A 14,431-nucleotide genomic window follows, 5' to 3' on the forward strand; every position below is an offset into this window, starting at 1 on the left:
CTTTAGGAGGATACCTTAAGCCCTGGTGTTTCCAGCCTTGGCATATATTTTCCAAAAACCTGGCTTTAAGAGACCACATGCATATACCTCAAGATTAGTGAGTGAGAACTGGAGCCTGGAGGATCTCCTCTGAACATGCTGCTCACGATAACACAGCGGATATCGTACTAGCCCAATGGGGAGGCATGAGAATTGGATTGAACGTTATAGCCACATAAAATTTTAGATATATCCTCCATGCATGGATGTATTTGTGGAGATGGATTTAGAACCATACTAACAAATACTAGTAACACCTTAAATTTGTTTAACATATTTTATTACAGTCTTTTACACGTTATATAGCTTGATCTTCAGACAACAATTTCACAGAAGAGTATACCGTGGCAGGGGCTGGGCTTATGCCAGAATACATGATTACTCAGTGACAGGACAAGTGTTTAAAAAAAAAAAAAATCTGGATTCCTTTCCTTACACTATATTTGGGATGTATACACTTGAAATGTATAGACCTGATACCCTCCTTTATGCCATACATATGTGGTACTCTTAGGGTAAATTGCAGCCATAAGGGTTTTATACATGAGTGATACTGTGTATATTCAAGCCAAGGCATTTAAAAGTTTAAGGAGTTGAAGGTCAATAAAAGCTTGGGATAATTAAAACCCTGCCCAGTCTTCTGCAAAGGGATTTTGGATTTTATTAAATTTTATCAGTCTTTCTCTCTCCTACCCTTCCTCTTCACATTTAGATTTGATAACTTTAAATACAAGACAAATAAAGGGACTTCTGCTTATGACCAAGATGACCGAGATGGAGATACAAGGACCAGACTTACTCTTCAACCTGAAACAGCTCAACAGCTGAAACGTGTGCGCTTTCAGATACTGACACCAGCAGTACAGGGCAGTTCCTTAAGAATAACAAATGCTCAGCTTCTGTGTGAAAAGTTTCCGGGCTGCAGTGTGAGGAGGGAGACCCAGAGGGAGCCAGGAGAGCCAGGAGCTTAGAGTTCACGGAGCAGAGTATGAGAGAGCCACAGATCTGCAGAGATCCTCCCCCCCACCCCAACTCCAGCACTAACCATCAGAGAGAGGTGTCTGAGGGGAGGCTGACCCACGAGGAACAGAGGAAACAATCACTGGGGCTCACAGAGGGCTGGGACGATTGTGTTACACTAGCCAGACCGTGAACCTCACAGTCCAGCAAGTGTCTGCTGGAGTACCCACAAGGCGCTGCTTGAGGAGTGGGGCAAAATCAGTCCTGGAGAAACAGGGCTCTGGAACCTCCTAAGAAAGCTTAAAAGGAAGGCTGAAAGGCTCAAACTGTTTCTAAGTACCTTCCAGGTAATTTAATTGTGTTCAGTGACAAAGCTCCTATTTATAGAAATGCAAATAGCCCAGTGCTTAATGAGGTAGAACTCACAGTGCTTGGGATCTAACAAAAAATCATGAGGCCTACGAAGGAGGCAAGAAAGTATCATCCTTAGTAGAAAGAGAAATGAATCAATAGAAACTAACAAATGACAGAGATGACGGACCGAATAAAGAAGAATATTATAGTTGCTATTTAACTATATCCCATATATTCAAGGAGGAGAATAAGCATATTAAATATAAAAGGCAACAAATAAAAATAGAACTTCTAGAGATGTGCAGTATCTGAGATAAAAAATAAAGTGGGTAGGATTAATGACAAATAATGCAGAAGATCAATGAACTTGATAAGAATAGAAACTATCCAAAATGAAATGCAGAGCGGAAGAATGAAAAAAAAAAAAAAAGGAAAAAAAAAGGAATAAGCACCAGTAAGCCTAAAGTCCCCCCAAAAAGAGAAGAGGCAAACAAATATTTGAAAATGCAGTGGCCAAAATGTCTCTAAATTTGATAAAAACTATAAACCCACAATCTAAAAAGTAGAAACTCAACAAACACCTGGCACAAGAAAACAACACCAAAGCATATCATAATATCAAACTGCTTAAAACTAAAGATAGAGAAAATTGTAAACGCAGTCAGAGGAAGAAAAAAAAAGATTAGAAAAGCAGCAGAAAGAAATGCAAACTAGAATAGTGTAAGATCTTAAAAGTAATGAAAGGAAAAAAAATACCCTGTCAACCTAGAATTCTATGTATCTTTAAAAAATGAAGACAAAATAAGACTTTTTCAGACATACGGAAGTTGAAAGAATTTAATAGCGGCAGACCTGCACTATCATAAATGTTAAAGTATTTCAGGCAGAAGGAAAATGATATCATATGGAAATCTGAAACTACATTAAGGAATGAAGAGCACTGGAAAAACTGGATATAAAAGAATTAAAAAAATTAAACTTCAAAGGATAATTTAGTGTAGCTTCCAGCCATTGAGGTAATATAGAAAATGAATTTATTCTTTCATCTGAAACAACAAAAAAGGCAAAATCCTGGAAACTAAGTTTTTCAAAGTACTGGACATCAGGCAATAAAGGTCAGTGGTCTCTGACAGAAGGGGAAGGAAACAAGGTGAGCCTTATGACTGCCCCAGCTTATTGCCATTTCGAGAACTCCCAGGCCACAGAGCTGAGAGGAGCACTTCATGCAGAGCTTGGAGAACTCCTGTGTTGGGAAGCAGAGCTAAGAATCTGAGTAGATTGGGATGGCTAGAGTTTGTAGGATGGCGTACCAGAGAAGAGCGAGCTGCACAGAAAGAGAACTCCAGACACCTAGACACAGTTTACCTGGATTATTCAGCAGAGTACTTATGACACACATGTGCAAGCAGACTATCCGAAACCAGAGAAAGAACCACCCAAAAAGATGAGAAGGAACCACAAAGATAAGAAACATGAACCCCCAGACCAATATCTATCACAATCAAATTACTCAAAATCAGTGATAAACTCTTAAAAACATCAAGAGTAAAACAAAAACAAAAACACAACGAAACATTAGATAACAGAAAAACAAAGATAATAACAACAGATATACTGTGTGAAATAAAGTTAGCAAGAAGAGAGTGGAACACCATGTTTAAAATACTGAAGAAAAAAATGTTAATCCAGAATTTCATACTCCGTGAAAAGTACCTTTTCAAAACAAATGTAAAACACAGGCTTCCTAAGACATATAAGCTGAAAGAATTCATTAACAGCACATTTACAGTGGAATTATTTAGTTAGACGATGTCCCTCAGGCAGAATGAAAAGGATACCAGAAACATGTATCAGCACAAAAATAACTGAAGAGCACAGGAGGTGGTAACTACACAGGTAGATATATAAGATGTTTTCCTCATTATTTAAGTTGATTTAAAGGAAAACGGACTTTAAATAAGATAGTTGTAATATGTTGTCAGATTTATGGTACATGCTATTTATAGCATATTTACAAGTGGGAAAAAAAGCATTAAGACCAGGAAGGGAAAAACGGAAGGTCCTTATACTAAGTGTGAGGTGGTATAATGAACTTGAAGGTAGAATGTGATGAGCTAAAAGGGTACAGTATACAGAAATCTCTAGGCCCACATGGTTTCACTAGAGAATTCCAACAGACATTTAAAGAAAAAATTAATACCAATTTTATACAATTTCTCCCAGGAAACAGAAGAGGAGAAAACACTTCCCAATTCATTTTATGGGGTCAAAAAAACTACAGACCAATATCCTTCATGAACATAGACAAAATAGTAACACAGAGTATGCTCTCTGACCACAATGGATTTAAATTAGAAATCAGGAACAAATGTATCTAAAATATTCCCAAATATTTGGGAACAAAATAGGACACTTTTAAATAAAATGCCATATTAAGCCTCTTCATGTCTTCTCACTGCCCTTACTTAAACCCACTTTACATTATTTTTTAAATTTAAATATTTAATTACTCAAAAGATCTCCATTTACAAATGTATCTGAAAAACAATCCACAGATGTTTGTCTAAATATTTACCATTAATAAGACGATGCTACGTCTGTGGTGTTAAGCATCTCAATAACTACTAAATAAATCAGTACACTTCATATTTATTAATATTTTAATTATCATTTATCAAATTGTAATTTGGCAGTAAAAACCACTTTTCGCAGAGGCATGACATGTAGATTAACAAATCAACCTTGATTCATTCACTTTGCCTTTCCAGTTCTCCTGGAAGCTTTGTAAGAATCCATGACTTCAGTTTTTCTAGCTCAGCTTTGCTTAGCTCATGGTAAACACCCGGGAAACTATGAAACTTCGCGCTCACTCCTAGGGATTTTAACATCGAGTTTGTCTCTTCACCCCAAGAATGAAGGACTAACTCGTCTGCAGCACCATGGCACTGAAATAATTCAGGGAGCACACCATCACTTTCCCGAAGAGCCTAGAGAACAGGAGATAGAAATGGGAATGTTTAAGAAACTCATTTAAGAACGTCATTCTGGGAAATCACACAGGGCAGAAAAATTGCAATTTTACCCAAGCTTCAATATTCCAAGGGAGAAAAGCAGCAGTCGTGGTGCAGTCTAAGGTGTACCCTGGTGGTCCTAGCTGGGGGCTCAGCTGGTTGCAGCACCACGTGAGCTGCAGTTAGTTTATGCGACCAGCAGTGACTCCATAGAGGACCGTCTCAAACATGGTCAGAGGGCTTCCTGAAGAGACTGTGAGACTCGGTCAGACAGACCTCTTCACGCAGGGTGGAAGGACGGAGGAAGGCAGGGACAATCAAGGGAAAAATTACAGTCTAGTTTTCATTTCTGTATCTGCTGCTTCTACTTCAGGCAGGAAGTTACAATGCTCTCAGGTACTGTATTCATATATTAGCATGTTGCTATGTAACAGGTATCGGGAAGGTGAGTCTTTGTTTTGATTACATTCGGGACATAATAAACAAACCTTGCTATAATCACCCGTAGTTTTATTATGTGTATGGGATACATATGTATCTTACATAGATTCTTTCTATCCTTTCCCCTTTGACACTGTGCTTAACAATACTCTTTCTATGGCATTTCCTGAACATTAATGACCAGCTGGAATATTTAATATTAACTAATTGGGGATGGATTTCCAGCAGTGCTCTGTGCAGCAATCGTTATTGCTTAATTATCAATTTTTAGTTTCAATGTGTGAATATTTCATGCCTGCTTTTGTTTTGTTTTTAAAAATTTACCTGGTAAACAGCAGATGTTTTATTCAGAAAACTAGAAAGAGCAAATACTCCTGCCACATCTTGATGATTTCGATATGCTAAATGCATTGCCATGCACCCTCCCATAGAAAATCCTCCTAAAAGAAGCAAAAATTCACTTATCAGAAAAAGCAGAATATATGGGACAATAATTTAGAACAAGATCCATCTGTGTCAGGCTTCCACGCATGTTTTAAAATATTTGGAGACCTTTAGAGAGACACAGTGCTAAAAAGCAACTTAGTCTACTTTCTAGCTCATTAAAAAAATACTTGCAATGAGTAAGTAACACTGGTTCATCTATGTCATCACTGGTAAAGAGACTTGTTATAAAAAGAGCTGGGAATTAAACAAAGAAATCATACTTATTGACTAAAATACTTATCATAATTCCAAGATATGAGTCATAGCACAAGTGTTATTCAAACTTCTAATGTCTACTTACATTTTGCTTATACTTGTATTATAGGAGTCCTCACTCTGCCACCAGAATTAACAACATGCATCTTTTTGTCTTACTTGCCGAGCTCTGAGACCCATGAGGAGTTCTATTTCTAGGGCCTGCCATATAATAGATGTTTAGTGATCTTTTAGGGAAGATGATCAAAAATTTGGTGAGCTAGTTAAAATATCTCTGAATTACAATATCGTTTTGGAAACCGACTTACGATGGTGTAATTAAAACATAATTAAAACATACGTACCTATACAAACTTTTTCAGAGGAGCTAAAAAATAATTTACTCACTTAACAAATTTTTATTGTCTTTTATGTGCCCGAGCACCGTGCTAGCCACTGGAGATATGCAGACTAAAATGCACAGTTCCCGTGCTCCCTTCAGCAGGACATGTACTACATACATGGGCCCTTGTCCTCGAGGGGAGCACCAGAGACGTCACAGAATATGGAGATAGGTATAGGATGCGGTGGCCCAACTGCAGGCTAGAGACCTGGAATGCTATGCCCCCGCTGGAGTGAGAGTTAAAAGGTGTCCGATTTACATTTTGTGAGAAATAAGTATAGAAAGTAAATCACACAGCCACACACTTGTGGAAATATAAAAATATACATTGGTGTAGAATCCAGATCTCATTTCCAGATGCCTGCTTTATTTCACTTAACAAAGTGTAAAGCTAAGTCCTTAGAGACTATAAATTTGAATTTACTACAATCTCCTTTTACGGATGAAGTGAACCAGGCCCAAGATTAGGTGCTTCCTTAAGGATGCGCCCCTAATTATAGCTGTGAAGCTAGGACTTTTGGAATCCAGATTGCTTGCAACAGACCTTAATGTACTCTCTACTATCCTCCAGTATTTATTAAAATAGAACTGCTTTTAAATTTTTTTTATTTTTATATTTTATTTATTTATTTAATAATGTCTAATAATATTACTGGGCAGGCCGATATCATTTTGGACACAGGATACAATGTATGAGTGAAGATTACTAGGCTTGCGAAGTTCAGATTTTTAAGAAGTACGTAAGATGTAAATAATGACAGTGCATGATAAATATTACATCTGTGGTTTTCAACATACCAGAAAGAAACAATAGGGTCTCATTAGTAGCAGAAGTTCACCATGGATGAGGACCACTTGAAAGTCTCTTTCAAAATAACCCCCCCACCAGCCACAGACACAGATACGTCTGATGAGAGATCATGAACGGGCTTGGCAGGGGAGGAGGCAGCATACACATCTTAAAATTGAGTGTGAAAGTCGCATATGTGCATCAGATTCCCAAAAAGTTTAAAAACCACTGGACTACATTACCTGTGAATGCGTACACTGATCAAGAGGACATGCCCCAGACAAGATGAGTGTTTCTGGTAAACTCTCATTGTAAGTAAACAGAATGAGAAACTTACTGGGTTTTGTTACAGTTCCAGTTACAGACTGCTCTTTTTCTTCTCAAGTTTTTCTATGGGATACAGTATGTGGGTTATAAAGCAAACACTCTGAAATAGAATTCTTATCAAGTTTTAATTTAGCAACTCTAAGTTAGTTCTCTAGATTTTGAAATCCTTGAGGGTAAGAAACAGTTCTTTCTTCCATCAGCACACTGTGGTTGCAGGCTTATGAGGAGCTCAGCAAAGTGTCCCCACTCTATGGTGCGCATGTGCCGAGGAGTTGGCTTCCTCATCTTCCGTGCCCAGTAGTGAGTACACGGTGGCAATTCAATAAAAGTCTGTTTAGCTGAATTCTTAGAAACCATATATTATAGGATGAAAGTAATAAAAAGTTTATGAACATCTCTTAAATTTATCATATTTAAAGGCACACAAAACATTTTCTAATTTAAAGTCTGGTGGAAAGAGGACCACAGTGAAATAAAGGGAAACTGAGTTTTAATCCTACCAGTGACACTCTAGCAGTTGCCTTGGGGTAAATTATTTAAAACCCAGGATCTCATTTCCAGTAAGATTAGATAGTTGGACTAGATGATCTTTAGGGTTTCCACCAAGTTGCCGTTGTTGTTTTAAGATTTTGAGAGAGAGAGAGAGGAAGAGGGAGAGGGAGCAGAAGCAGGGGGAGCGGCAGAGGGAGAGGGAGAAGAAGACTCCCCACTGAGCAGGGAGGTGGTGTGGGGCTTGATCCCAGGACCCTGGGATCGTGACCTGAGCCGAAGGCAGACACTTAACCAAATGAGCCACCCAATTGCCCCAGGGTTTCCACCAAGTTTTTAAATCTATTATATACAAATGCTTCAATAATAACTTGTAAAAGTCAAAGAGCAAGGACTTTCAAAGTTTACAGAGTTACTGTGAACACAGAAGCCTACTTTCCGTTTAAGAATAAGAATCCCTATCTCCCAGAATACAATTGCAGCCTTCCTTCAAGTTCAAAGAACCAATCTTAGCAAATGCTTACTTCCTTCATCGCTTTAGATCTCCCCTTTTTCCAATATACTTACAAAATGAATTCTAGGTTGCTTATAACCAAACACACTGTTCACAATAAAACTACATCTCTAAAATGAGGGGAAAATGTGAGGGAAGGAGAGATGGGGTTGCTGGAAGAATGAGAGATCAGGAACGAAAGAGAGAGAGACACAGACCATAATATGGGGAGGCAGCAGAAATTAGGGGTGCGGCTGGTCTTCTAACTGCTTCCCTGTAGCAAGACAACATTCTTTAACAGAAGGAATCATGCCAAATCCTACTAGAAGCTTCTACTAGCACTGAATTCCTGGGTGGAATTTATCAAGGAGATCTTTATTAAACATAAAATTCAAAACCAGACATTTTACATGCAGCATCTTCTGTTCTTGACTCTTTTATGTAAGTCTGGGACAGAAAGGCTTAACGTTCAGTAGTCTATAAGGTTCATGCAAACAGCAATTTTTGTCTGTTTTATTCACCGATGTACCGTCCCCTACACTTAGAACGGTGCCTGGCACATAGCAGGCGCTTAGTAAGTATTTTACTGAATAAACGAATAAACATTGGTTGTGGTTCGGTAAGAATATTTCTGCAAGGGGACAAATTTATATCATCAGGGAACGTGGCTCTTTGGTGATCTGACTGGATATAAAAGTAAAGTTTAGAAAAAGCAGGAGTGAATGGTTAGTGTGCCCCAGGCCAATGATTCCTAAATCTGGCTCCTTAAAAATAAAGATTCCTAAAGTCAGCCCCAGACCCTTTAACACAATCTCAAAGTATATGTCTAATTTTTAAAAGCTCTTCTACCTATAAATCAAATGTATGAGATTCATAGTCTTAGAAAAGTATCAATAGCTGCAAGGCAGACAATTCAGGATTAGGTAAAATGGGTAAGAACAGAAAGTGAAAATATGGTCATGATTTAAAAGAAATCCATACGCTATAGATACCAATGCTGTAGGAACAAAGTTTTTACTTTTTGGAGAAATTCAAGAGCTTGAACTGTATTTTTGCCAAATGTACCTAAGGAATATATTAAATATGACCAGTGTGACTAAGGAACTAAATGTTTAATTTTATTTAATTTTAGCTAGTTTAAATTTAAGTTTAAATAGTCACATGTGCTAAGGACTATCACATTGGACAATGAAGTTCTAGGTAATCTAAGCTGCACCAATAATTGAAAAAAGCTTCACAATTCATAAATGGAGCAAAATGAAAACATTTCATAAAGAGATGTTGAGGCTAGGATCATTAAATGTGATCTTTTAATATGATAGAGATTTAAAGATCATAAGATAAAAGGTGAATGAAACAGATTAGCAAGCAAAAATAACTTAAAAAATTATTTTAAAACCATCCATATTGAGAAAATTTTACAGATTAAATCTCCCCCTCCAACATTTCATTTTTATTGACCAGGGTAACCTAATCACTTAGTGTGGTTTCAGAGCTCCCTGAATGAAACCAGCCTATAACAAGAACAAAACCAAAAGTAAGAAAGAAAACATTTTTCCACATCTGAGATGTCATTACAAACAAACATAAATGCATCCTGCAGACATTGACCCTCATGTTCAATACTTATAATTTACAGTGAAAATAAATGTACTCATTGAAATCTTATTATTTGAAGATTTAATCTAAGTCCGTTACCCAATTATAATCTTGTGAGGTAATGCAACTTCTCACCAGTCATCTTTGATAATACAATCACCTTTAGCATCACAACTTACTATGAAAAGGGACTTTGTATATTTTTTTCTAATAGAAGGAAATTTAACACAAAAGACTAGTTATTTGAATTCAATTTCCATCTAAATGTCTAAAATGCAATATAAAATATACTGTTCAATAAGTAAATACCAAATAGTAAACTCATTGTAGGTAATGGTTATAATGTATATTTATAGATGCTGGCAAAGTATTAAAACGTCAAGAGTTAACATTTCAACATATATTTAAGATTAACAAGCTGAATAAAACATGTTAAAAAAATAATAAACCTAGCTTTTATGAACTCTTTAAATAAAATAAAACAGAAACAATGTATAAAAAAACTATACTGGGAAAACTAATCTATCTGAAAACAAAACCCAGAGGAAAAAAAATACTTACAAATTCAAGTCTACCATCAGGATTTTTAAAATGTAATAAAATCTACCCTCCCTTCAAATTTCAGCAATTCTTCCATTTAACTTATGTTTTATAGTTATTCAGACTGAACTGTGATAAAGTCTCAAAAGGTTTGGGAATGTATCTTTGTCTATTTTCTCTGATATTTACAGGGTAAACAAAATACTTATCATCTTCCAGAAAAAGCTGTTGGAACAGGAGTTCCAAGCCTTTAAAGTTCTCATTGTTGTTGAAGAAACACAAGTTGTTTAACGAAGGCATACATATGTGAAAAGAAAGTAGGAATCTGCTATCATTCTCAAGTTTTAGGCCAAGAAAGAGCTTCAGAAGAAACTTGTATAAGGTCAGGACAAAGGGAGCCTGGAAATTTTGGTGCTAATCTTCATCTTGGTCATTCCAATTATCCCTTCATTTTTATTTTAAATATTATAAAATTAATACACTGATATATATCCAGTGTATAAAGTGTTTTCACCACACAGAAAGAAATAAAACGAGTCATCCAAAATTTCACTACTCATACATAATTCTGACAGGTTTTTAAAAGTTCATTTTAATAGTTAAACATGTATAATTTTTGTACCTTACTTTTTCTTCGATATCATACTGACTTAAGTCTTTGAACAGAATTACAAAATCCATAATTTTATTCATTGAACACACACTCATAAAGTTCCTTATATGTGTACATACAGTATTTGATCGTTACATAACATTCAATTGTATTAATAGACCATAATTCCCTTAACTATCTCTCTCACGATGGGTATTTAGAACATCCATGTAAATTACTCAGGTGTAATTCCAGGAGTACTTGATTCTCCCTGCTTCAAAATTCTGACAGAATGCTCATATTATCAAAATTCTTATAATCTGGTTATATCACTTGTCAGGTTCTATACGTCCTAGATCAAAGTTAAACCCTAAATTTTATCAGTTTTGTCTTAACAAATTGTCACCACCTAGTGGCCGAAAAAGGAATCCCATCCTGGTAGAAGGTGACTAAGTCAAAGGATCTGGGTTCCAGTCCCAACTCGATTTTATGTTAGCTAGAATCTCTTTGAATTTTAGTTTTGCTTTTTTTTTTAATATCTGGAATGAGAATAATAATTTCTTGTTTTACCTATCACAAGGCTCAAAAGAGATACTGTGCATGAAAACAACCTTATAATTTAAACACTATCTGAAAATAAAACATTATGATGTATTAATAATGGCAATTTAAAAACTGTCAAGTGTAATATAAATGCCAACTATTTAGTAGTATTACTACTATATGTATTTTTAAAGCACAACAGTACAAATGGGAAAAATTATATACCTTTCTCCATTTTGATTTCTCACATTATACAGAAACATACCAGAAGGAAATGAGTTTCAAGACTGACATTAACAGAGAGACAGAATGTAGTACTATGAATTTGCTTACATTCTGCACAATGGACACTCCCCACATGTTAATAAAACAAGAAGACAGGATAATCTAGCATTATTAATAATTTCTTCAGGATACAAGATTTGAACCAACGGTTTATTACAGTAACTATATTGTCAACAATCAGAAACTGATTTAAAGTTACTATTTTACTGCCCATGTTTCCCCTAACTCTTATCATACACTCTGTAGAATCATGTGTGGTATAAATACATAAAATTAAATAGATAAGCTCTCTTATGCCTGACAGTCTTAATGTACAGAGTGAGGATTCACAAATATCTCCAAGGAACACACTGGTGTTCCTTGACCATCTCCTCTGTATCTGACCCCGACATTAGGATAGGTAGTGAACTTTTTGTCTAGTTCTTCCTATCTAAGCAAAGTTAATTTACTTTTTCCATTAAGAAGGCAATCTATTTCCACTGATGACTAGAAAACCAAGAATTTGTTTTCACAGCTAACGCTTGCAGTTGATTATCAGGTCCTTCAGTATAAACCTTATTCATCTTTGTGTTCCCTAAATCTGGAAACAGTGTGTGTGTTAATCGCCATCATTCTCTTGGATCTATTTTGCCACCTTGTTATTCTCCTGGCCTTCAGACTGGCCTGCCCTCCACTGCGTTATCAACATAAGCTTTCTGAAATGCACATTCGATCATGTTATTCTCTGTATCTAATTCGATAATCCTCGGGAATTGGAGTGCATACTAAACTAGTATATCCTGAGAGATTCTGATGTGCCCTTCCTTTCTTCCATGAATGTGTTTATCAGTGATATTTTTACTCATTCTTTAAAACTCGGTTGGAGAGGGGTGCCTGGGTAGCTCAGTCGTTAAGCGTCTGCCTTAGGCTCAGGTCATGATCTCAGGGTCCTGGGATCGAGCCCCACATCTTATAGAAGTTAATCAGCTCAACTCCCAAATTCCCTGCTCCATGGGAAGCCTGCTTCTCCCTCTCCCTCTGCCCCTGCTTGTGTTCCTCTCTTGCTGTCTCTTTCTCTGTCAAAAAAATAAAAAATCTTTAAAAAAAAAAACAAACCAAAAACTCAGTTGGAGAGTCCTCTCTTCTAAGAAGCAGTCCCTAACTCCCCCAAAGATTTACTTGTCTTTCCTCACTGCTCACACTGTACCTTGTACACACTTCTGCAATACATTGTATTACAGCACCTTACTTCTGTATCTCCCTCATTAGGCTGTAAAATTTTTGATAGTTTTCTTGATACTCCAAGATTTAACATTTTTATTAACAATTTGGAGATCAGATTTGGTATGAGAAGTACCATCTTTGACTTGATCAAGCTAGGTACACTATCCAAAAACAGTTTGGAAAACATATATTATTAAAACAATTGTTTTTAAAACTAAATTTAATATAATAAAATACCACTCATCAAAATAAAACCAGACAATGAATAGCCTCCCATTTACCCAAATATAGAGAATAGTGTTGTTTTACAAAGCTACACTGGTTGCATATAACCTCAGAGATAAGGGTTCCATGAGCATATATTGTATGATATTAAATCAGAAATTTTATCACATATTAAACAAAATCAATAAGGATTAACAATTTTTGTACCTATTATCTCCATGTTTTTCCTTTCTGATCCTAAAATTATCCAGTTTTTCCTTTTACAATCATTTTTTAAAAAATAACCCAACCTCACTGTGGTGCATATGTGTGTATGTAATAAAAATTGTTCAGAATCTTAAATGCATTTTTCTTTGACTTCCCACTGAAACCCTCCTTCATTAAAATGTTATGAATAGCACTTAAATCTTACTTCACTTAAAATGTACCATATATAGAGAGAGAGAGAGAGAGAGAGAGACACACACACACACACACACACATGCACAAAAGTACAAAAACCAGTAGAAAAACATTAAGCAGTAAGTTCTTTTTAAATAATTTATGAAAAAGAAAGAGGGAAACACAGCATGTCCACCATGGAGCAAAAAATGAAGACAGCTGGGTAGGGAAGAAGTAGTGAGCTACCTGAGTCGCCCAGGAGGGCCTTTCTGCTGTTTGGAGTGACCGTGGCTAAGGGGTATAAAGACTATTTAGTAACAGCAAGAAACCTGTCTCATGCCAGACACACTTCTAAGTATTTCATATGAATTGACTAATTCAATCATCACGACTCTGTAAGACAGGTACTTATCATCAGGCACAGAGTCCAAGGGGATTTTGTACCTACAAAGTAGTGAGTCTAGGTTCGGAAATCTGCAGGCCGAGTCCAGGGCCCTGGTTCTTGCCTGTGTTCTACTGTCATCAGCTGCATCCGCGCATTTGCAACTATGATATGCATAATGCAGGGAATGCACGCACACGTACTTGAACACAGCCATGACACTGCTTCTTGTGCCACAATTTTCAAATAAATGGGTGGTTCAGTTAGGTCAGTAAGATGAGCAAATAACAACCACAACAAAAAAATCCCCACAGGACTAGAAAGGTACTTCCTCTCTGCATTAAGAGTTAATCCATGTAAAGAATCCCATACACAAAAAAGGAGGTAATATAACTAATGTTCTGTCATAGTATAAGAGGTCAAGGATTATGTGTAGTTTGGGGTACATGTTTAATGCTACAGAACTGTTCCTGAAGATTTATGTTCACTGACTCGTTAAATAACTAACAATACAGGTAACAAGAATAAACTACCTTGCATCTGCACTTCTGCGGTCTCTTTCACATCTCAAACGAGGAAAGAGGCTTTCTTATAGAAGTTAATCAGCTCTGGGCGCCTGGGTGGCTCAGTTGGTTAAGCGACTGCCTTCGGCTCAGGTCATGATCCTGGAGTCCCGGGATCGAGTCCCATATC

At 36.5% G+C, this 14,431-nt stretch overlaps 1 protein-coding gene across 5 annotated transcripts in view; it reads right to left on the bottom strand.

Annotated features, from left to right (window-relative positions):
• Positions 1-302: 302 nt before the first annotated feature.
• The window catches only part of LYPLAL1 (lysophospholipase like 1), a 37,464-nt gene continuing 23,335 nt past the window's right edge, over positions 303-14,431 (bottom strand). For all 5 annotated transcript variants that reach the window (XM_064593862.1, XM_045876876.1, XM_045876877.1 and 2 more), the window contains 2 exons: positions 5,130-5,245; positions 303-4,340 (listed from right to left, as the gene is read on the bottom strand). In XM_064593862.1, the coding sequence (XP_064449932.1) occupies positions 4,101-4,340; positions 5,130-5,245 (356 nt within the window). In that variant the 3' untranslated portion in view covers positions 303-4,100. The remainder of the gene's footprint in view (positions 4,341-5,129; positions 5,246-14,431) is intronic.

Source organism: Mirounga angustirostris, unplaced genomic scaffold (assembly GCF_029215605.1).
Source record: "Mirounga angustirostris isolate CCGP_5_RB_7025 unplaced genomic scaffold, mMirAng1.0.hap1 SCAF_6, whole genome shotgun sequence".
In the NCBI taxonomy this organism is placed as follows: domain Eukaryota; kingdom Metazoa; phylum Chordata; class Mammalia; order Carnivora; family Phocidae; genus Mirounga; species Mirounga angustirostris.